We start from the raw sequence: 22,791 nt of genomic DNA, 5'->3' as shown, positions 1-22,791 counted from the left end.
CACTCACGCTTGCAAATGTCATACATGATAGTAAGCGAAAGTGGCATATTTTATGATTGCTTTCTAATAGAGAGATGAAATTTAGTCTTGAAAATTATTTTCTAAGCCTGAAGGCGTAGGCAAGGCCTTTTTTTACCTTTATCCCCTCTTTCATGTGGATCCTTTCTTCATGGCTGAAGAAGGATTTAGCAGGTCAAATCTGAACAGGATCATAGCTCTCATATTGATTCTTCTGGTTTGTTTAGTTTATGGACAGGAGGAGTTTTTAATGTTATACACCAAGGTTTTATTGACTGTATACAAGTCTTTGTTCTATATCTTGCTCTTTCTTTTTGCCCCGCTTCTCCCTCCGGAGACTGCTGGTATCCAGCTGTCTGTGTGTGTTGACTGTACCAGCCATCACGCTGCGACACACAGACACACACATGCACACACAATGTCCCCCCACCCATCTCAGACAGACACAGTGAGGGCTCAGCATGACATCCAAACGACACCCAGGGCAATGCGTTGGGGAGCTTCGACAGTCATGTTTCCAACACGCATACATGCACACACACACTCATGCGTACAGTTTGACATGTGCAGGAGGCAGACACACATGGTTCAGTGCATCAAAACTTGCCTGCATACACACTCTCACAGCCATTATTAGATCACCCTATTTGAAGATTAGAGGCAACTCAGAAAACAAAGCATCTTCAAAGGCAGAGAGGGGGAGAGACACTGGGAGGGAGGGAGGAGTGGGTGGTTGTGATGGAAGAGGAGGGAAGGGCACCCCACAAGAGGAAAGGGAATGGAGGAAGGAGTGAGGGGAGAGAGGGGGAAGGAAATCTCTGATGTATTGTGATGCCCCAGTTGCCGATTTGGCTCTTCCGCCACTTATTTATCCCTATCGGTCACTCCGTTTTATCCTCTGTTGACTCCACGGTTTGAATGCTCCCACCTAATAATGGGCCTATTGCTGGCTGAGACTGCCACTGTTTGACAGTCCTGAGCACACTCAGGCGCTTCAGACACTGATTTCCACTTAGGTTACGCGAAGGTCCCGCTCAAGAGACTCTAGTATGACTGAGGTTTGAGGTCGAGTTAGTGGTGCAGCATTTGAACACTTGGTTGTGGTTGCGTGCTCATTGGCTCATTGTATCTGTTTTGAGATGTTTACAGCAGGGCTGTTATTTAGAAAGTTGGTGGAAGTAATATGATTTATGGTCAGCAATCACTTTTTAAAATTGCTTTGTTCTACACAAACATCATTCATGCATGAACCTTTTTATTTACTTAACCTAGAAAAAAAACAGTTTTGCATTTCTAAGTTCCCTTGGGCACTAACAACAAAAATCAAAATTTTTTTAATTATGAGCCGTTGCTGAATGGTAGAAATGTCCATATACATTAAAAGTACACTCTTAATCAGTCTGATTTTGTTTTTCTATATTAAGGTTAAATGAATACTGTTTTTAGTTACACATCTCTTTTCATAGACAAACAAATTATGGTAAGGAGAAATAAAATAATGCAGTATAAGATATTGTGAGTGAATGTGACTTTGTTTATTATTATTATATATATATATATTTTTTTACCAATATTGTCAGTATCATCCTGTATTTACCAGATTAGTTTCATTTATCATTATTCATTGAAAAGGTCTGAAAGAAGTCTTATTTTACCCTGACTCCTTCAAATGATCAGACTTTGTATAACATAATATTACATATATTTTTTTTATCAGCAATATTACTTTTACCACCGATGGACATTTCTACCAATCATGTACAGTATTGGAAAAATTACCACAAAGTCATCAGGCTTTTTGGAGGTATGAATTTACGTCATTCAGTTCAATAATCCCTCTGCAACCAAATTAAACCAAATTAATTATAATAATATTCAGAATTACTTATGAAAACTTCACCGAACAGGACACATGCTGAGTGATTTCTTCTGCTGCCAATTTGCTACAAGCACGTTACCTGAAAAGGTCTGGTTCTGGAAGCTGCTGTGCACCATGGGAACACACATCAAACGAGTGCTAGAGATGTACAGGTCACTTCCCAACAAGATATCCCAGCTCAAAATGTGCTCCACAAATTGTGTGAGAGGACTGTTAATGGATTAATATTATATTTTCTGTACTTTTTATTATACGTTTTATTTTCTTGATATTCAAATTCTCTTTCATCGTAATATAATTCCATGACTGCTGCCTCTATCTGCTCTGTACATTGCATGGATCCCTTCTGTGTTGCTTTTTTTAATTCTTCCTTATTCAAATCAAGACTCTAAGAATTGACAGACTGTAAGGCCCCCCTGAGATAAACATGTTTGTGTGCTAAATATTGTAAACAAAATCTATTTGACTTTAAATTTCTCACATTTGGCAGTTAATACCGTTGCCAAATGTGGATGCATGTCCTGGCTTAGTTATGGGACTGTATAAATTAAAGTAGTGTAAAGCTCATTGGTTCCAAGATCTGCCTCATGTTTGTAGTTAATCAGCATCATCGACATCTTTCTTTGAGATCTCTTACTTCCTCGTGTTCTAAATTCAACCTCATGAATCTCATTTTCCTAAACTGAGTTGTCTTTGCTTGTTATTGTTAATTTAATTGCAATTGTTTTATATTTCCTCTCTGCCTTTATTGTTTTTGAAACTCCTGTTTCTTTTGCTCCTTGGGGTTTTCTAACCTCCTCTGCACGAATTAGTGTTTTCAATCTTCTCGCTATGCATCTTTTTAATTATTGAATTTTATCGCTCTTTGGAATTGTTAAATTGCTTCTGTTCCTCAGTGCTCTGTCCAGTGTAAACTTCATCACTGACTTGTGCTTAACTGATTTACCCAGACCCTTAGGTAATTCAGTGGTGGTAAATCCAAGTCTACGTACTTGGAATTCTCATATTAGACCACTGGCATTAAAGTGGCACTCTAATGAGTACAGTTACTCCTCATGAGGGGTTCTACTCAGCCTATAAAAATGTTTGTGTAGTGCGTGCTGTAGCTCTGGAAGGAGCTCTTTAGTTTTGAAAAAATAACCCAGATGGTGTTGTCATGGTTATCTTGGCTTGGTCTTGGAGACTCTTAAGTTTTAAAAGCATTTTTGGAACTTAACTTATACTACTGTGAATAATTTTGCGACTAAATGGCCACTTTTTCCATCATTCAGTGTGATCATTTATTTTTGACATGTGGCAAGCAAACTCCCAGTCATCTGAGTTGTTTCTGTATTTATGAATGTTTGTAGACATATTTGATAGCCACAAAGGTAAAATTCCATCCTTGGTTCTCTGAAATTGGGGATTCGCAGGTGACAATCAGTAAACACTGTTAAAATAATAAACATCAAACTTTCCTGAAATACTGCTACATGTATTAGTGCTAAACTATGATAAAATTACTTCAAACCATAAATTTCTCATTTGATCAAATCTAACAAACTGATCAACATCTATCCCTATTTATCTGTTTTTTTGTATGTGTCGTGTAATAAGCTACTTAGTGCTTTAATTTCCCTCGGTATTAATAAAGCATCCATCCAACCAACCAGTCAACCAACCAACCAACATCAGCTAAAATAATTTCTAAAAAAAAAAAAAGGCAAAATGCTTGCAAAGCACAATCAATCCTGGCACAGTTTGGGTTTAACAAGCCTATAACACACCCCCCCGTACACTATGTCCACACTACTAATATTCCCCCACAGGCAGACTGAAGCTGACCTTTGAGGAGGAACCTGTATAATCTTGAGGCAGGAAATTTCCCCTCTGTCCTTCACGTAAAATGCATGCTCTTGCTCACACTGAATGTTACAACTCCGTAACACAAACATGGCATCACATCAGAAGGTCAACTAGCTAATGTTAGCGTAGCAAGTCATAGCAGGGTAGCTGGAGCTAGACAGGCAGGAGCTTTATTCATGAGCCCTGCTGTTGTGGTTCTGTCCCTGTTTGACAGTAGAGAGGTGTTGTTGCAACTTATCCAAATCAGACCACTTATTAAGACTACTGTGTTTACGGTGCCCTCTAAAAATAGTGGTAATGATGGTAATTGAAACTGTTGGCGGTATTGTTTGCATCAATAGGTTTCACCGTGGACTACAGAAAACCTGTATACTTGCATATCTTTGCTTACAATTTCAATCTTAAAGAGATGCTTTGCTGACTTTCAACCAGCTTTGTATCATAACACTATGGATCGTCTGTGTAAATGAACTGTGGTAAACTTCCCTCCATCTTACCTTTCCTGTTCATCTTTGTGTCTTCTGGTGGATTTAACTTGGCTCTAGCACTGCTGCTTGAACTGCAGATTGTGCCTCGGCATTTTCGTATGCCAACCACGATGGGCACAAAGGGTTTCTATTTTCTTCTAGCCTAAAATGTCTTTAGAAACATATTTTAGGGTAGCAGTAATATAAACATTTGTGAACAGGAAGTGGGTGCCATACTGTTTCCTGTATTGTAAAAACAGACGCTAAAAAATAGCCCAAATGCAAACAGACCAAAAAGTAAAACCAAAAATACTCTATAACAAAAGATACTGTATTACAAGCTGTGCCCATAACACGAAATGGTATACAATTCCAGCCTCCTAAGTGGGTGAGATCGTCTCCCCTACGTACCCCCACCTTTCTTGGAAGTGTTGTAAACATTGTGTGGGTGATGAAATCAGATTCAAAACAATACAACATGATATATAGTACAGAGTTAATGTTTGCTCTTTATTTTACCACTTATATTTATGTGCCAGCTTAATATCTGATATCAGCTGAGTGTAAGATCACGTCAGTTGTTGCCAGATGTTGCAAGAGTGTCTAAAACAGAGACATGTCTTGAACAAAGTTCAAGCCATTTCAGTGTCAGAATATTAAGAAGGATTAGGGCTTGTGCAAACTGGATCCAATATTTACTTCAGTGATTATGGAGTGAAAGAATTGGTTATAATTTGTACTCACGTTCACTTTTTCCATTGGAAAGAATGGACTCAGGGCCGCTGCTGGCACAGATACAAGAAATTAATCTAAAGTGAGCTGTCTCAGTTTTCGTAATGGTCTCTGGTAAAACTAAGTAGTGCTGATAGAATATGAATGTCGCTGTGTTGCTTATTTCTTGACTCAGATATTTTCAGAAACACATTTTAGCTCACTGTTTAACTGTAATTCGTGATTGTTTGTCACTAGCCAGCTGCCATATTGCTTCCTGTGTCCAAGTGGCCAAGTTACATTAAGTCACCCACTAGGTTATTGGTCCGGTGTGGAGTAGTGCATTCTGGTAGTTGTAGGTTTCTGCCTCTTCAGTAGAAGCAGCCCTTTTCCTCTGTTTCCTCTGGCAGTCAGTCTGGCAGTGAAATATGTCTTTACTCAATTGTGATCATTGCATTTGTGTCGTAATTTACTTTCTCAGTAAACCCACTTTCATGTCATTCAATTACTGCTGTGCTATATTTCCCATAATACTCTTTAACAACTCCCAGAGAATGTGACTGACCATCTTAAATTTTGAGGTGCAGAGAGAATATACCACACTGCCAAGCATCAAAACTGCTCCAAAATAGCCTGGAAGATTTCCAGAGGCTCTTTATTTATTTCCTCATTTTTTGACATTTATGACTTAATGGACATACAATGAAGCCTGACAGGAGAGGCTGGGAGGGAGGATGTTTCTGACTCTCAGGTCGCCGTCCAGATTCAACCCAGGATTTTTTTGCTCTGTATTGTTTGTGTTTTAGTCAAGAGTCTGCAGGACAGAGGATGAAAATTGAGCCAAAGTGTAACCCACTTGAACTACTTGTTTTTTAAGTTACAAAAAGCATGCGTGGTTGGTAAACAAAGTTCAAAGCGTGAGGCGCTCACTGAATTACATAATCAACTTGTACATTTTAAATGGTGAAACTGGGGCCTTGCTTTTAGCTTAAAGATGCTTTGTCACAGAAACTCCAGCTGTGCGCTTGTGGACTGTGAAAGAAAGCCAGCAAAGCAGTAAAGCACAGACAGCCCAGGCTAGCAGCAGAATCTTCTGTTCTTTCAGCCTCAGCAACACTTCTGTCTTTTTGTGTAATGGCAAACATTACCACTGCATCATCCACGACTCTTCTCTTTCATGGCTTTTCCGGCGAGATGCTCAGCGTGGAGTCATTTTTTCTGCAAGTATCTGGGATTTACCATCTGACTGTGCATGGCGAGCGCTCTCTCTGTGCTGTAATTAGGACTGTGCTTTCTTTGATTGTCATAACACATGTTGGTAGCCTATGGCGGAGGGGCTATGAAGTGTGAGTGCTGACCTTCTCTCTTCCCTCTTGAGAAGAGGAGAAAGTGTGACTGGAAGTGTGTGTATTGCCATGGCTGAGAGGGCAACTCAGAATATCTCTGCCTCTATTTTATTTCTCATCCTATTCATATCTTTCTCTCCTTTGCTCCCTCGCTCTCATTGTCCTGATCATCTTAAATTCACCTCTCCCCTCTCTCTCCGTCTCTTCTTTCCTTATCCATTTGGCCTCTTCCACACTCAATGCTTGTCTTTATCTCATCCCACTTTCTCACATATTGCTCACGTTTTTGTTTTTTTGTTTTTTCCCCTCCCCTTTTTCCTCTTAGCCCATTCACCCAATCCTGGCCACTCTTCAGCCTCTATTTCTTCTCTATACACTCTTATCTCATCTCTTGCTTCCATCTAGTACAACCCTGCAACCCCCTTCCCATTATCTGTCTCCTTTCCCCTATCTTTTTTCCCTTTTTTAAGAGGTCCTTTGGGTTCAGAGCGCTCTCTTTGCCATCTCTTTGATTTAGACGCATTGGACTGGTTGGTTTTATGAGAGGATCTGGAACAAGATGTGTTTTGAGCTTTGCATTTATTTCCTCTCATTTGGCTTCATCTCTTTCTCTCTCTCTCTCTTTCAACCACTCTAAAGTCCACTTATAAAAGCAGGACCTGGGGCATCTGTGCTTTCAAACCCCCTGTCACTTACACACACACGACATGCACGTAAGCTGACAGATTGACTGATGGCAGGGTTGTGTTCTTGTGATGCTGAGTTCACTTGAGTGATGGTAGCCGAGAGAGAGAGAGAGAGAGAGAGAGAGAGAGAGAGAGAGAGAGAGAGAGAGAGAGAGAGAGGAGAGAGAGAGAGAGAAGAGAGAGAAGAGAGAGAGAAGAGAGAGAGAGAGAGAGAGAGAGAGAGAGAGAGAGAGAGAGAGAGAGAGAGAGAGAGAGAGAGAGAGAGAGAGAGAGAGAGAGAGAGAGAGAGAGAGAGAGAGAGGTCCAAAGCCAGCTTAGCTAGCTATTGTGTATCATTATACGTGCATGAGAGTCCAACGGAGAGTGCATGCTGTACTAGCATACCGAACTTATGTATTGGAATGTTTCTGATTTTGCGCCCTGTGTGTGTGTATGTGTATGTGTATAAAATGCCCTTGTGGCCGAGCCAGAAATACCGCAGGCAGCCAAATCTGGCACTGATCCTCAGCTTGTTCCTCAGAGGGCAGCGCTGCAACACACACACGACCCAGAGACACACTTTGATTTGCACCATCTCGTTTGAAGTGCAAGACCCAGAGCCTGACAGCTATGATTAATATAAGCCCCCGCCCTCTGCCCTCTCAGCTGCGTGTGCACGCAAACACACACATGCAGGAAGAGATACATTGTTGTTTTTCGTGCACGTACTGTACACGCACTCCCACTGTATGACACACACTCCCACCCTGCCCTCGCAGTCTGCTTCAGGGGCCAGCCGGCTGGCTCTTTGAACTAGTGCTTCTGACACTGTGCCGTCACAGCAAGGGCACCTCTGTACCCCCCCCCCCCCCCCCCACCCCCCCCCCCACCCCATCCCCATCAATCTTTGCCTACAAGTCCTTTCTCTCTAGCGACTTCCTCATCACTTTCTGAGATTGTCACCTGCTGTGCTCTTGGTTGACCAGGTCAAAAAGTCGACAATCTCATCTTGGAGGATTTCCTGGGCGGAAAATGAATCTTTGAGGGGCTTTTAGGATTTTCGATTGATCCTTAAAGGAGAAAGTTGTCAGAATGCCACATGAGGGGAAAATGTTGGTTTTAGCTTGTACTGGGGCTTGACCTTAGCTCTGGCTGTTTGTGCCAATTTGTATTAATTACTGTATAATGTATCCTTATGGCCTAATGCATCGGAAAGAAAGAAACCTGTTTCAGACAGCGCATGTATCTGCAATGTATAAACAAGGATTGTATGAGAGTTGGTCAAATGTGCCCAGTAGTACTTTAGAGGGTTGCAGCTCCATCTAAGGGGGGCAATAAACAATACTGTGAAAATGTACATCTGGCGAGTGCTATATAATACTATTAAAATTATGAAAATTTATATTAATTTTAGAAATATACCAATTTTAGATGATTACTCTTGAGATGTTTCACTTTTTCTAAAATTTTATGTATGAATAACTGGACGAGAGAGTACTCTCCCTTTCATCAGGACCTATCTGTGACAAATACTTTGTCAGTGTCTATAATGCAACTGCAAAGTTCATCTGTAGCTAGAAAACTAGACTTATTTACTCTAGTTCACATTTAGTGATAGTTACTACTTCACTGTGATACTTTAAAATACTTTTTAATTATTAATATCATTTTATTCAAAAGTGGAGTCTTATCTTGAGATGACGTCTATGTCCGGCAGTGAAAGCTTAAGAAAAAATATATCCTCTGGTTTGATCCTGTTGACATCTCACAGATGTCTCCCTCAGCTGCTGAGCTAATGTTTTCTACACATTAACATTATAATTATAAAGACTGACAGGAAAGCTGCTGCTCACCTCTGAATCTCAATCAAGGTGATAATAATGTGATACGCTTAAAGGAGAACTAATGGATTCTGACTCCTGTCAGAACCTCATAACGTCTAAATTGCATCCTATGTCCTACTCGTGTCCATCAAATAAAATCAACATTTGCATATCATTTCAACAACATTTACTGTCAACTTTCAAAGTAGGGTACTTTTAATATAGACATGTTGAATGGAAAACGAATACTTATCTTTACCATATATGAAAGTTTTTTCTATACTCAAATTCCTTTCCTAGTGAAAGAAATGGGCCTGTGACTGTCCTGCTAGTAGTTTGATTCTTGACTTGAATGGAGTTAGTGTCATTCTCATGCACGTGTAGGTGCTCACTGGTGAGACTGGACTGATACGTGGTCAAAAATAATGTTCATAGTGGAGAAAACTGACTCACAGCTATAAGTAGGGTTGGGTATTGTTTAGGTTTTTTCTGATATTGGTACTAAAACTATATTTAGACAACAGTACCAATGTGGAAACGGTGTTTAACCAATACATTTGAAACAAGATAGCACAAAACCCCAATCAACAACATTAAAGATGGGTTTCTTCATTGCAAAGGCAACTTTGAACTTGCAATTGATCAGTATATTACCTCCTACCAAATTAGAGTACCTGTAAATGTACTAAACTAAAACTAAATTCACACTACATATACACATAATAAATAAAACCAAATGCAACTACAATAATTCAACACTAAACAATAGTTACAGAACTAATAACAGCAAAAATAAATTTTCGGTTGGGATCAATAATTGTTTCCCCACCTCAGAAAAGACTCAGCAGCGAGCCATTTCTCCATTATTATTGTTCAGAAGCGGCTTTTTAGAAGTGACTACAATGAGTATAGGTTGTCCATCTTAGCAGTCTACTTTAAGTGAGCCTGGTCAGGCTCCAAATGGGAGGGTATCTTTGCTGGCTAACTTTGGGGCAAACCCCCTCTACTTTAGTCAGCAGGTGGAAAGTAAGACATGGGTCTTGAGAAGCTGTGGCATTTATTCACTGTCAAATAGCCTAAACTGCACTGTGCACTGCTATGTTGAGCTTCATACTCTTTGCTCCGGTTACTGCAGTCTCAGTGCCACGCATTACTCTCACTCACATGCGCTCTCTCCCTCTCTCCACCACACACAATCTGGCCTGAAAATGAAGCACCGAAATCTGAGTTGTGATTTGATCATATAGGAACCAGTGCCATATTGGCAATGGGCTACGGTACCCAACTCAGGGTCAGTTGCTTCACGCTCCCGGCTTTATCCTTCAATTTATCAGAAATTCAAAACGGATCCAGATAAAATCATCATTCAGTCCCGACCGCAGTCCACCATTCGGTGATGCCAGGTGTAGTGGGAGACATTGTTGCAATAACTTGCTCTGGCTCAACCCTGTATCTATTATACCTTATATTTAATAGATATCCTGATGATTTTTTTCCTTTATTGCTGTACATACCCACATCCAAGTAGGCAAAAAATAATCCTGAGTATTGATTCTCTCTAATGATACTTCAATGGGATGTAAATGATATATCAAGAGAGGACAAACCCTACACAAGAGGCCTTGTTCAGCATCAGAGGATCAAATCGGCACCCGTCAGAGAGCCTGCATTATTGATGCCTCTGTTTACATTATGAGATCTTCTGTCGGCTTGCGAGGCTTTGAAGGGAGAAGATGCCTCTGTTTCTCATTTTCTCACTATATCTCACCTCTCTCTCCTCTTCTATGAGTCTCAAGGTCCCATCACACCACCCCCCCCGCTCCTCCCTGGATTTATGTAACAGAGTTTTCAAACTTGACAAGGAGCTGTGATTGGACTAACAATCTTCCTCGAAGGTCCCTCCACCAGCTTAGTGCGGAGATTTTATTCTCATGGTGGGGGTATCACTCTGTCTCCTTCTTTTTGCGTCTGTTGTTTTCATTCCTCTCCCTCTCCTCTGTCCCTTCTCTGCGGGAGTCTGTTATGGATGTCTATATAGTTAAGACATAGGGCTGATCTGTGAGGCCAGCTTTGCTGGGAGTAAGTGTAGTATCTGAAGGCTTCATTATCAGGAGGGAAATCTGGTGTCTCTGTCCTTCTATCGCCTCCTCTATCTCTCCTTCTTCCTCTCTCTCTCACTCTCTGTGTGTCTGTCTCTCTCTTTGTATGTTTCATTTTCTTTCTTCCTCTCACCACCACACAGCAGGGCGCCATTAGCCATTCAGCACAGAGAGGCCTTGAGGAATTGAAAGCGACGGAGCAGAAAAAGAAAAGAAAAACTGAAACGGGAAAGGAGACAGGGGAGTTGGGAGAAGGGAGGAGGTGAGGGCAGGAGGGGATGGAGTGAGGTGTTAAGGCGAGAGAGAACCAGACAGGGCACTGTGGCACTCAGGGAGATGGAGGGATTAGGGATTAAGGAAGAAGATGGGGAAAATGAACAGATTTCCATGGAGATGAAGAGAAATGGGCGGAATGACAGAATGCAAAGGAGGGAATCTGAAAGCCAGCTGAAAAAGAGCAAAGCCAAAGTGTGGCCAAGAATTGGACTAAGAGATCGGGAGGGACAGAGATGCGCTGTGCATGCATGGGGTATGCTAATTATGGAATTTTGAATTATGAATGAGATTAATTACATAGGCAGATGTGAATATATTCCCATTTTCTGTCTCTCACTTTACCCTAGACCCTTTTAAATGATAATGCCTTTCTTTTGGCAGAAGCACACCTCTCTTTTTGCTTGCTCTTTGCGTCTTCTTTGTCCTCTTTCTCCCTCTTATCTCACCATCAGTTTCCTCCCAGACGCAATCAGGCATCTTGAATAAGTGCTACTTAGTTCCATCAACACAACTTAGCGCGATAAATCGGACAGTCATATGACTCTCAATCTCGCCATAATATTTCTTTCACACACGCGCTATCATCATTAGCTCGCTAATGTCTAGAGTGCTTAGCATGACTTACGAGTCATTGGGATGAGCCGCAGAGATGATTTGCTCTCTTTATGGGGTGTTTGTGCTCTGCTATTTTTTGCTGCGATTTGCATTTTGCATTTCCTGCTCTGTGACTGAAAAAATGAATGTGTTCTCCCCTCAGGTCCTGGCAACATGGAGACTGTATCTCTTTGCTGTCAAAGTGCCCACCAAGGTAAATGTTCCCCCGCTCTCAGTGGAATTTTATGGCTTTCACTTGCCAGCCTTGATCTTATGGTAATTCACAGGAGATATGACGAAAAAGTAGCAGACTTTCAGAGCAGGAGAGAAGAGATAATGATGATGACTGTGGTGATGATGTTTTTGAATGATAGCGATTACAATGACGATGATAAGGTGCAGGTGGCATGGATTTAGTAGTTTAAAGGGACAGTTCGCCCTAAAATCAAAAACACATATTTTTCCCTCTCACCTTTAGCGTTATATATCAGTCTAGATTGTTTTGGCGCGAGTTACCGAGTGTTGGAGATATCAGCCATAGAGATGTCTGCCTTCTCGCGGATGTAATGGAACTAGATGGCACTTGCCTTGTGGTGCTCAAAGCGCCAAAAAATACATTTGAAAAACTCAGCAGCAATGTCTCTTTCCAGAAATCATGACCCGGTTACTCAAGATAATCCACAAACCTTGTGAGTAGTTTGACCTCGGAGCTATTTTCTTTCTACAGAACTACAACCATCAACTGTATCAAAGCACATAAGGAAGCATGCATCTACTGCTAACTTCCCAACCATCATTGACTTAGCTAACATTACAGCTCAGCCCAGGAGGATGCCATTATTGTGTACATGATGCGCTGTCACAAGCACATGTATCGCCCATGAGTAGATGCACGTCTCCCTCTGTGCAGTGATAAGGTCAGCGAGTGTAGTTTGATAAAAAAGAAATAGTTCCTCCATGACGCTGCTCACAACAAGGTCTGTGGATTATCTTGAGCAAGTGGGTCATTAATTCTGGGAAGAGACATTGCTGTTGAGTTTTATAAATTTTATAAAAAATGTTTTGGTGCTTTGAGTACCTCAAGCTGATTGCCATCCATTTCCATTATATTGGAGAGAAGGCATACATCTCTACAGCTGATATCTCCAACACTCTGCAACTCACATCAGAACAATCTAGATTGATAGATAGCACTAAGGGTAAGAGGAAAATATGTATTTTTGATTGGGGGGTGAACTGTCCCTTTAAAACAATAGTTTGACATTTTGGGAAAAGTGCTTATTCACTTTGTTGCCTAGAACTGTATAACAAAATTGATACTACTCTCAAATTCTAATATGAAGTTACAGCCATCAGTTGATTGGCTTAGCTTATTGTTGTTTTTACACATTGGGTTGTGTACAATTAAACAAACAAGATACAACGTGTTAATCAGTGAGCTTTAGAGGTGTGCATTGACAGATTTTGTTGCCTTTGGATAGAGTCTGGTTAGCTGTTTGTCCCTGCTTCCAGTCTTTATCATAAGCTAAGCTAACCGGCTGTTGGTTGTAGATTCATATGATGAGTACAGACATGACAGTGGTATTCATCTCCTTATCCAACTCTCTGCAAGAGAGCAATTGTGTATATTTCCCAAAATGTCAAACCACTAATTCAGGTTTATTTTAATTTGGGTTTTATTTATGTAGTGTTTGCCATCACTTTTATTAGTCGTGATAACTGTGTACACACCAGAATAATTGCTGAGATCTGGGACAGAAGCAGCATTACAACAACAAAGCCTAACAGGGCAAGAAACATGAGCAGTAAAACAATCATTAGCAGTAAATAAGTCAGCAATTCAAGTGCCTCTGTTTTTTCTTTGTTTCAAGTGGCACCTGTGGATTCCAGCTTACAAAGATATTGTTAAAAAGTTTGGAAACTATTCTCTTTTGGACCCAGCTGTAGTTTTTTTTATGTCAGTCAGAGTCGAGCAGATCCTCACGTTTCTGGAGGCACATGTACCGTGAACGTGGTTAGCATTACATTCTTGGGCATCCTCATTTTGATTACTTCCAGCGTTATGCTTTTGTCCTCTACACAAGTATTTGGTTGACTTTCCCATCCCAAGTGACCTGTTGCACAAAATTGCGATAGAAATATCCAAATGGTATCAAAGCTTTAGTCCTTATTTTAACAGGGCTCTCCTGAGTTGCTGCCTACCCCGTCATTAGCCAGACTGGAAGTCATCAAGCCTTTGTGTTCTCTTGAGTTCAGCTAACCTTGGGCTTTGCTTAAAACATGAATGATTGTCTCACTGCTCGCGTTTCTTACCCATCTGACTTCTTTTAAGTGATTTCGCTGCGTTCCCAGATCTCAGCAGTTACTGTGGTGGGTACAATATTATTTAGATAAGAAGAAATGGCCAAAACTAAAAAAATAAGATCCACATTTGTAAGAGGATGTAATTAGCCTGTAAAGATGATGTAAAATAGCAATTTTGATAAAGTGTCAGTGTGGACCACAGTGATGTTTCTCTGCTGTTTTCAGATGGAGGTCACCTTCAACTTCCTGGAAATCCGGGCGATGAACACCTACCCAGAACACCAGGTGACACATTGAAATTCAAAATGTTGTCCTGCTGTTTGAAACTCTCAAAGCAGCATCAATTATTACTATTGAAAAACTATCCATATACAGGTTGTCATCGATACAGACAAGACCACCTACTCGCTGAGACTACAGACCCAGGACCAGCTGGATAACATGGTCAGCCACATCAACTATGCCCTCTCCCGAGTCTTCAACAACTCCATTTATGCGTAAGCATCTCCAAGCATCCTCGCCTGGAGCAGAGAAACAAGTCTTTCTGTTTTTGTGTTGTATGTGCTGAGGAGCGAAGACAAGTTGGCCGACGTTAACAGCACTCGACAGTGCGTTGGCAAGTTGGCAGCTTCACTTTCGGGCAGCTTTCCTCTTCAGCAGCCAAATGCATTCTTGTATTGCTGTAGTTTGCATCCAACCCATTTCTGTGTCACAGTAGACTTTAACACCCAGCAATCAGTGGGATTAAATCAGCCAGCTGACACTGAGTAGGCCGTTACCTGAAGGCATTGTGTTGGCTCTATTTTTTTTCTTTTTCAAAGCAGCTTATTTAGTATAAGCAATGAGCAGCAGAACACACAGCCACTGACGGAGCAATAGAGCTCCTGTTAAAAGGCCATTCTTACACAGTTGAAAATCCTGAAGTGTGTATATGTCCTCTGCACTCTCTAAAGAGGGAAGCACAGGGGACACACTTAAGAAAAGCCTGGATGGAGTTAAGTTCAAGCCCTAGAAATTTTTGTCCCATGATCATGTGAATGTATGGGTGAGCAAGCAAGCAAGGCAGAGTGTATTTCCCCCTCTCTTGGGTCTCATTTACAATTTCTGAGAGCAATGGGATTGACTGTGCTCCGACTATTGACCTGCACAAGGCTATCTCTGCACTCTATCATCTTTTAGAATGGCTCTTTTCCATTAGGGCTACTGCAGATGATTGCTTCCAGTGAGAACGTTTAAGGAGAATAAAGAGAGAGGGGAGGACAGAGGGAGGGAAGTTGTTGTGGGTTTGATTGTGCAGCCTTGTAACTGATTGGTGCCGCTGTATTGAAGTACATAATGCAGATAGCATCAAGATAGTAGGCACATACACACGCGCTCCAGGGGCGGATGATGATTGTCGAGATAAGGTGGGGATTAAGGTCATGGATGTGGTTAGGTGTTGTGTGTGATTCGTTGACAAATGGGATTAAGGATGGTGTGTGTTGAATGCAACAGTATAGTAATGTAATCCTATCAAAAAGCCAAAGCAGGTAGAGTACAGTATTATGTGCCATCACAGTATTTACTTTGTGATCCCGATCCTTAGTGTTTTCTGCTTACTGGATGCTTTTTGTCAAAGAAATATCTGAGAGAAAACAACCGGCAAGCAGAGGAATATGATTTTTTTTTAATGTATTTGCAGCGCGGAGCTTTAGAAAGCATCCCAGGGATCCAATTTTACAGTTTACGTGTTATTTATTCACCACCAAAGCAATGTCATAAGCAGTTTCGACATTGCAGACATTCACTTTCCATCTTAACTCTGACTTCAGCAGCTATAATCAATGAAAAACAAGTTGCTGCAAATTAGCATCTCGCAGCAAATAAGACAGTGTTTTCACTGTGGAAATATGATGCCGCTGTGTTTCATTTAGTAGGCATAGGCATCACTAGGATCTGAATCATTTTAAGTCAAATACTATAGTTTTATTTACTAAGTTGTCAGGGATTGTATAACAATGTCTTGCAGGAATGGTGCTAGCAGGGAGTGGGAGAATTATACTCAATTTAATCACACCCAGAAGCAGCCTTGTGCCAGTGTGCCACCATCTCTTGGGCACTGAAATGCTCCACCTATACAGCTGGGAGTTTAGTGCCTTGCTTAAGGGCAAAAGCAGCTAAGGGAGGGGGAAGCATAATATTTACCATCCACTTTTCCTCCAGCCTGTAATTGGGACCAGCAGCTCTCTAATCACAACATGGGTTCTCAAAAGTCAAGGAAAGTGGCCCTCCTGAAATTGTAGATAATGAAGATGATACATTTTCAGCTAGCAGCGTGGCTCCAGGGATGGCAGTGTCACTCTGTCGGTTGGTCCACCACTTTGGTTCAGGCTGAAATATTATGAAAGTCATTATGAGTTTCCTCTGGGTCCAATGAATGTCTCTACAAAGTTTAATGGCAAATCATCATATAACTTTTAGATTATTTCAGTCTGGGCTTAAGAAGTGTTGCCATTTGCGGTAGGGCTGCACAATTAATTGAATGTTAATCTCATTCACGATTTTGTCTCCCCATAACTGACAATCCCCACAAAATGAACATGATCGACTGCGATATTGAGGTTTAAAATGTGTGCTCCACTCATAGAAAACTCTTCTGCATATCAAATCAAGTGCTCCCCAAACTACCAGCCATGGCAGTTGTCATGCAGCAACAGCCTGTGGAAAACTTCCGTGAATGTTGAGACTGCAGTCAAGAGTAGAGGAGTGTTCAACGGAGAGCAGACAGGCAAAATGAAAATTAGATGTCTGGGGCAGAAGGTGAGGAGTTCGCTTGAAATGGATTGTCATCTGTTGTTCCGAGGTGTTTCGGATTTAGGGCCAGTGTTAAGCAAGAACAAATCATATGGAAAGAGTACACTAGACTAAAGCCTAGTTCACATTACATGATTTTCACCCCGATTTTGCGTTGTGGTGACTATTATAATCTTTTGAGTGTTCATACCTGGTGACGTGTGTTTCTGTCATCAGGAGTCTCGCCAACTACGTTACAACCTGTGTGTGCACACCACAAGATTTCTCCACCGAGCCCTCGCCGACAGAGCCCCAGATAATGCGGTGACGTCACAAAAATTGGAGACAACACGTCGTAAAGGCATGGATATTCTTTATTATAATGGGTCCAAACACAACGCGCTCCCCGTGATCCTGTGGATGCCGCCATTGTTGTTGTTGCTTGCCAGCCAGCTTGTCGTTGTTGCCAGAACTTGGGAGAGAAACAAGCAACCAGGGCTATGGAAACAAGCACAAAAGAAGCGACTGCAGTCCGACATATTATCATGCGTTTAAATAACTTATTAGACGGATATACATAGAGAATGTTGACATTTAGAGAGCAAGTCCAAATAACCAACTCCACTTTAGAAACAAGCCCAAAGTCACGGCTAATAAGTGGACCTGGTAAGTGGCAACCCTGTGGCTTGTCCTCCTCACATTTCTTCCGTCCTCCTGCGTGCTGACAGGGGACGTATTCTTCCTCTCATTGGCTGATGCTCTTTGTCAGTCGTGTCAAACTTCTCCAGTTTTCTAGCATGCCGGATATCCAGTCCCAGTCCCAGACGAGGGGGCGACCAGCTCGTAGGCTTGTTCACACAGGAGGACCCGTCGTGGCAGACTATCTGCCGACTCACCTCCGACCCAAGGTGGCTCTCAAGATCCTCTGCGACGTCAAAATTGCAGTGAAAATCGCGTAATGTGAAGTAGGCTTAACTTGCTCAACCACCTGAAAAAAAACACTACAAACAGTAGTACAATGAACGCTTGCAGACAGAGAAGACTTATGTCACCTCGCTGAGTCCCCATCCTTGTCCGTCGTTAGCTCAGACATCCCTAACTGCATTACCAATGCAATCGTATTCCATTTAGTCAAAGATGTGTTTCCAATAAACACTTTTATTTATATGTTATCTCTTTGAGATGCACTGAATTCAGGTGAAGAAGAACCCTATTTTAAGTATTGTAGTGATGCAAAGATTTGTTAATTAGCACAATGTGAAAGTGAAAGCATTGCTCTGTTGATTTTATTTTGGGTAAAGAGTTCTGGTACATTTTTATTTTTTTCTAGGAGATGCACTGTCAATAAGGATCACTCTTATTTTGATGCAAAGATTTGTACATTAGCAGGAATTTATCACAACATGGAAGTGACAGCATTGCTCTGTTTATTTAAATTTTAATGTGCAATACAAATGTTTTGTCCCTAATATCAATGAATAATCATCATAAGTTATGATTTCAGTATTGATCAGAGGAACTGTGATTCTTATTTTGGCCATAATTGTGCAGCCCTAGTATGTGGCACAGGTTGCATGCTATCATTACTGTAGCAGGCACTTCTTTACAAATCAATGAAGAGACTGCCACAGTGATCATTTTAGCATGCTGAAATTAGCACTTAGCTCAAAGCACCACTACGCCTACAACTTTATGGACACTTTAGCATGGTTGTAGACTTGTGTCTTATTTGGACCTGTACTCTTCCTCTTTGTCTTTCAGTCCTCCTATTTGTCGAGCAGAGGGAGACATAACCGAAGGAAGTCACAAGTTTTCACCAAACTCTGAATCGTCATTAGAGCCCCAGAAAACATGTGGTGAGTCTCTAATGTTTCTGGCTACATGGCACACATGCATTCAGACACACACAGTTGTGCTGCAGAGTCTGTCCACTTGCTGACTCACTGACTCACACCAAGTCATGTTGGAGACTCATCCTTAAGTGGGTCAGAAGACCGAAGTTGCTGGATGCACTCCCTTTCTGCTAGTAATCCCGTTAATCTACAAGAAGTGCTCTTTCATGCTGCAATACTTTCATCTCACCTCAATATTTACCGCTAATCTCTTGCTCTCTCTGCTGACTATCTGTGTCTTGCTCTTTCTGACTTCCTCTTTCATCTCTGGCCTGCACTCTTTCTCCTTCTCATTCATACATACGTCCTCTTCCTTGCTTTATTCTGTCCTTGCCATTTCTGGCATTGCCATTTCTGTAATGGTCTGGTGTGGATTGATTTGTTGTCTTCTCTTGCCCTTTCAGGAGGTTTTTCTGAAACCTATGCAGCTCTTTGTGACTACAATGGAATTGGCTGCAAAGAAGAAGTGCAGTGGGTGAGGACACGATACAAGCTTTGAAAAGCAACTTCTGTTTGTTGTGTTGTTTAAGAAACTCCTGTATTTTCAACAACTGAGAAAACAAGGGTCTTTTTAAAGTTACTGACCCTTTTCTCTTCCACTCTCTCTTTTCTCTCATCCTTTCTCTCTTTCTCCCCTCCTTTGTTCCAGGATGTCGACACCATCTACCACTCTCAGGACAACAGGGAGTTCAATTTGCTGGATTTCAGCCATCTTGACAGCAGGTGACATAGTTTTTTGACATTTTAACCACACAGCATGCACTGATTGGAAAAACACAATTAACTTATGCCAGACTTAGACTGCAGCAGCATTCAGTGCAGTCGGAGTGCGTGTGTATTGGCTCTGTACTTCAGCACATTAGATCTGAAATAAAGCAGTGAAAATGAGAGTAAAGTGCCGACTGTCAGCATTAATTTGAGGATGTTTACTGTACATCAGCGGGCATTTGGGCTACAGAAAGTAATTGGACAACACAAACTCATTATATTTGATATTTGTCAGTTCTGTTGCAGTCAATGTGTGGCTGTCTGTAACCCACAGACATCAGCAGACATTTTGGCACAGTCCTTTGTGATGATTTGCCAAAACGTTACTGCAGCCATCTTTAATTGTTTCCTGTTTTTAACTTCAGTGTTCAGAAAGTGAAACACCAACTTAGCTGCATTGTTTTGGTGCTTGACTTTTTCTCAAGAATATTCCACCGGCTGGCTCAATGTAGATGTGATTCCTTTACAAGTTTAATGATGAGTATGAATATGTACATATTTAAGTTTAGATGCTGGGCACAAGATGTCGCCCACTTCACTGAAAAGTCCATTCTCAGTGTATTTGAATGGAGGTTTCACATCATTCGTGTGTAAGTTGCATACTGGGACCATGATTGGCCCCAAACCAGTAGAGATAACACAAAATCCTGTTCCTACATACACAGATTTAAGGCAAGCTCAGAGAACTCTTCAGCTGAGACATTTTTTAACAGCCCTCTAGTGTCATTTTGCACAGTGAAGCTTAAAATTCTAATTGATTTAACAATAATCGAAACACATTTTTAGTGGAGGGGGACCCATTTTGGAAAAAGTTTTGGCTTGACTTTTTAAGTAGAGATGCACCGATTTATTGGCTGAACAGCAGTATCGGCTGATATTCGCCTCGGTTGATTGCCATCAACCTAACTAAGAGGACATTCACAGTGGTGATGGCCAATGTCTACCTGCTGTGTCACATCAGTTTTGCACTGGTTAAATGTTGTCAGTTCTTTGCGGTTGGACTCAGACAACAGTAGCTAGCGTACCCAGCTGTTCCTTCAGTGAAGGCTCCACTGGCTGGACTCAAAAGAGGGCAACAGGTGCCATGTACACATGTGGTTTGTTTTCACGTTTGCTTTTAGTGAGCAGCTGTTAAGCTCTTCGTCTCACATCTTGGATGAGAAAAGAAACTGACTGTCAAACTGAGCTGCAGCAAGGCAGAGATGCCTAATTTTGTAAAGAGAAACATACATCTTACCAAGATGTAAGCTATGGGGTACAGGGATTTTTTTTTTCCTTTTTTCATTAATATTTGTAAGAGGAGGTGCACTGTATGATAAACTAAAAACAACAACAACAAAAACTATCAGTATTGGCACTGGCTATTGGCCAAATTGTTGTCTTAAACATTGGTATCATCCCAATCAGTGCATCCCTCTTTTTAAGTAGTGGCCAATCAATTCCACCTTTCCCACACAGGTTATTTGTAGGAGCAGAAACTGGTCTACAGGTTCTGGAATAAGGGTGCTCTGCTGTTCTTTTATTAATGCAGTGTCCCCAGCAATGCAAAATAGACTGTACCCTCTTGCTGCAAGGCTAATACCAGAGAAACCTATTGTTATCCACTGTACATGCACAAGCATTTTGAAATGAAACACTCTATGGACCAGAGTTATTTTCCTTGGCCTATCACAGTTGGCTGAAAGTGTTGTAAAATCGTGGAGATAAAAGCAACAGTTTGCAAGCAGTGGTCTCTTGGTGATGGTGTATGTGTGCTCCTCATGTTTGGAACATTCCCAGAGCTCTTCACCTTCATCTTGCAAGGTGTGTGTATTGCATGAGTCATGTCAAACTAATTCCTCCCTGGGAATTATTCAAATTAGAATCTGCCCAAAGGCGTCACTACAGTGTGTAAATGCAATACGCAGTCCTGGAGCTACACTATGCTCTCATGGCACAGATCCTAGCGAGGGGGAGCTGTCACGTTCCAAACAATGTACATAAATACATCTTTGTAATCGGTAAATTGATTTAGAATTTTAGAGGGCAAGAAATGCAATTTTTTCCACCCCTACGCACAGGACATTGACAGGAAAGGTGCGTGCACATGCTTGACATTGTGTAACACCAAAGTGTTGACTGTCTTCTTTAGTCTTCTTTATTATAGTAATGTAATGTATTCATCCTGCCAATCTGCAGCTTGTTTAGGTAAATTGTAAACAGATAATGAATGCTCCTTTACAGCATTTCTGAGAGTAGCTTCTTAAGGAGTGTTTTCTGCCTCCAGTCTTTGTGCACAGGTCAAGGGACCTGTAACTGAAAATCCATTGGCCATTTTCACTAATAACCCCAGGTGTTGCCAGTCAACCAGGACTGAGATGTTTGGGATTGTAATGCCAAATTACCTCTACATGGTTCGGCACAGCTCAGCTTTACTCAGCTCAGCTTTTGGGTGTTTTCTTGATTTTGTTTTCTACTGCAGATATTACCCCCACAATGTGGTTGGGGATTCTTAGCTGATAGTCATAGCTACACTGCATGAAATTGCTGTGACATCTTCAACACGTTGCAGTGTATTTTCTCTGGGTTTCTTTCAGCAGCAACCAAACAGAGGATCATCAGTGCTTCGTCTTTGACGATGGCATGGTTTTGCTGGCTGCCATTTTTAATGTCTAGGTGGCTGTTGGTAGTAGCTTGGCAATTTAAAATTTGGGGTTGAGTGCAGGCTGTCCCATGTCGCGCAAGAAAAGACTGTGCGAACTCCACCTTGGAGTATCGGCTCAGCTTGCTTGAACCATTGACAGAGGTGGTACCAAAGAAATTACCAGGTACCACTCACAACTTTTGCCAAGGGAAAACAAAACAAACAACAAAAAAAACTCAGTTCCAGTAGAATCAAGCCGTGTCGTACAAATGCAACATAATTTGAGCTGAAATTCAGCACGTAAACCTCATAGTCGTTGTTTCATTTCAAATCCATTGTGCTGGAGTACAGATCTTAACAATAAAACAAATCGGTGTCGTGATACTTTTTGACAAGTCTATAGTTTTGAAAGACTCCCCCCCCCCCCCCCCCATTCTGCATCATGATGTTTTGCAAAAATCTTAACCAGACAGCACGACGCATCTCATCATCTGTCAGCCCTCGTCTCATCTGACATCAGAGTGACTGTTTGTCTAACAAGACCCTCCCTGGGTAAAATGTTGAGTGTATTAGTCTGCCTTTCTCTCTCTCTGGCTCACTTGCTGTCCGATGTCTCTGCTCTGTTTTGTTAGAAGTTTGGAAAGATCATAGGAAAGGGGAATGATAAGCTTGTCAGAGGCAGAATCTAGGGCTCGGAAACAGCTGTAAA

The 22,791-nt window shown here is 41.4% G+C and overlaps 1 protein-coding gene across 7 annotated transcripts in view; it reads left to right on the top strand.

Annotated features, from left to right (window-relative positions):
- The window catches only part of carmil3 (capping protein regulator and myosin 1 linker 3), a 116,009-nt gene that overhangs the window by 8,094 nt on the left and 85,124 nt on the right, over window positions 1-22,791 (top strand). For all 7 annotated transcript variants that reach the window (XM_033650444.2, XM_078172943.1, XM_078172944.1 and 4 more), the window contains exons 3-8: window positions 11,887-11,937; window positions 14,253-14,312; window positions 14,403-14,524; window positions 18,561-18,655; window positions 19,096-19,166; window positions 19,341-19,414. In XM_033650444.2, the coding sequence (XP_033506335.1) occupies window positions 11,887-11,937; window positions 14,253-14,312; window positions 14,403-14,524; window positions 18,561-18,655; window positions 19,096-19,166; window positions 19,341-19,414 (473 nt within the window). The remainder of the gene's footprint in view (window positions 1-11,886; window positions 11,938-14,252; window positions 14,313-14,402; window positions 14,525-18,560; window positions 18,656-19,095; window positions 19,167-19,340; window positions 19,415-22,791) is intronic.

This window comes from Epinephelus lanceolatus, chromosome 12, assembly GCF_041903045.1.
Source record: "Epinephelus lanceolatus isolate andai-2023 chromosome 12, ASM4190304v1, whole genome shotgun sequence".
NCBI classification, from domain to species: Eukaryota; Metazoa; Chordata; class Actinopteri; order Perciformes; family Serranidae; genus Epinephelus; species Epinephelus lanceolatus.
The sequence above is the reverse complement of the archived record's forward strand: the minus strand, read 5'-3'. Positions and strand labels throughout refer to the sequence as shown.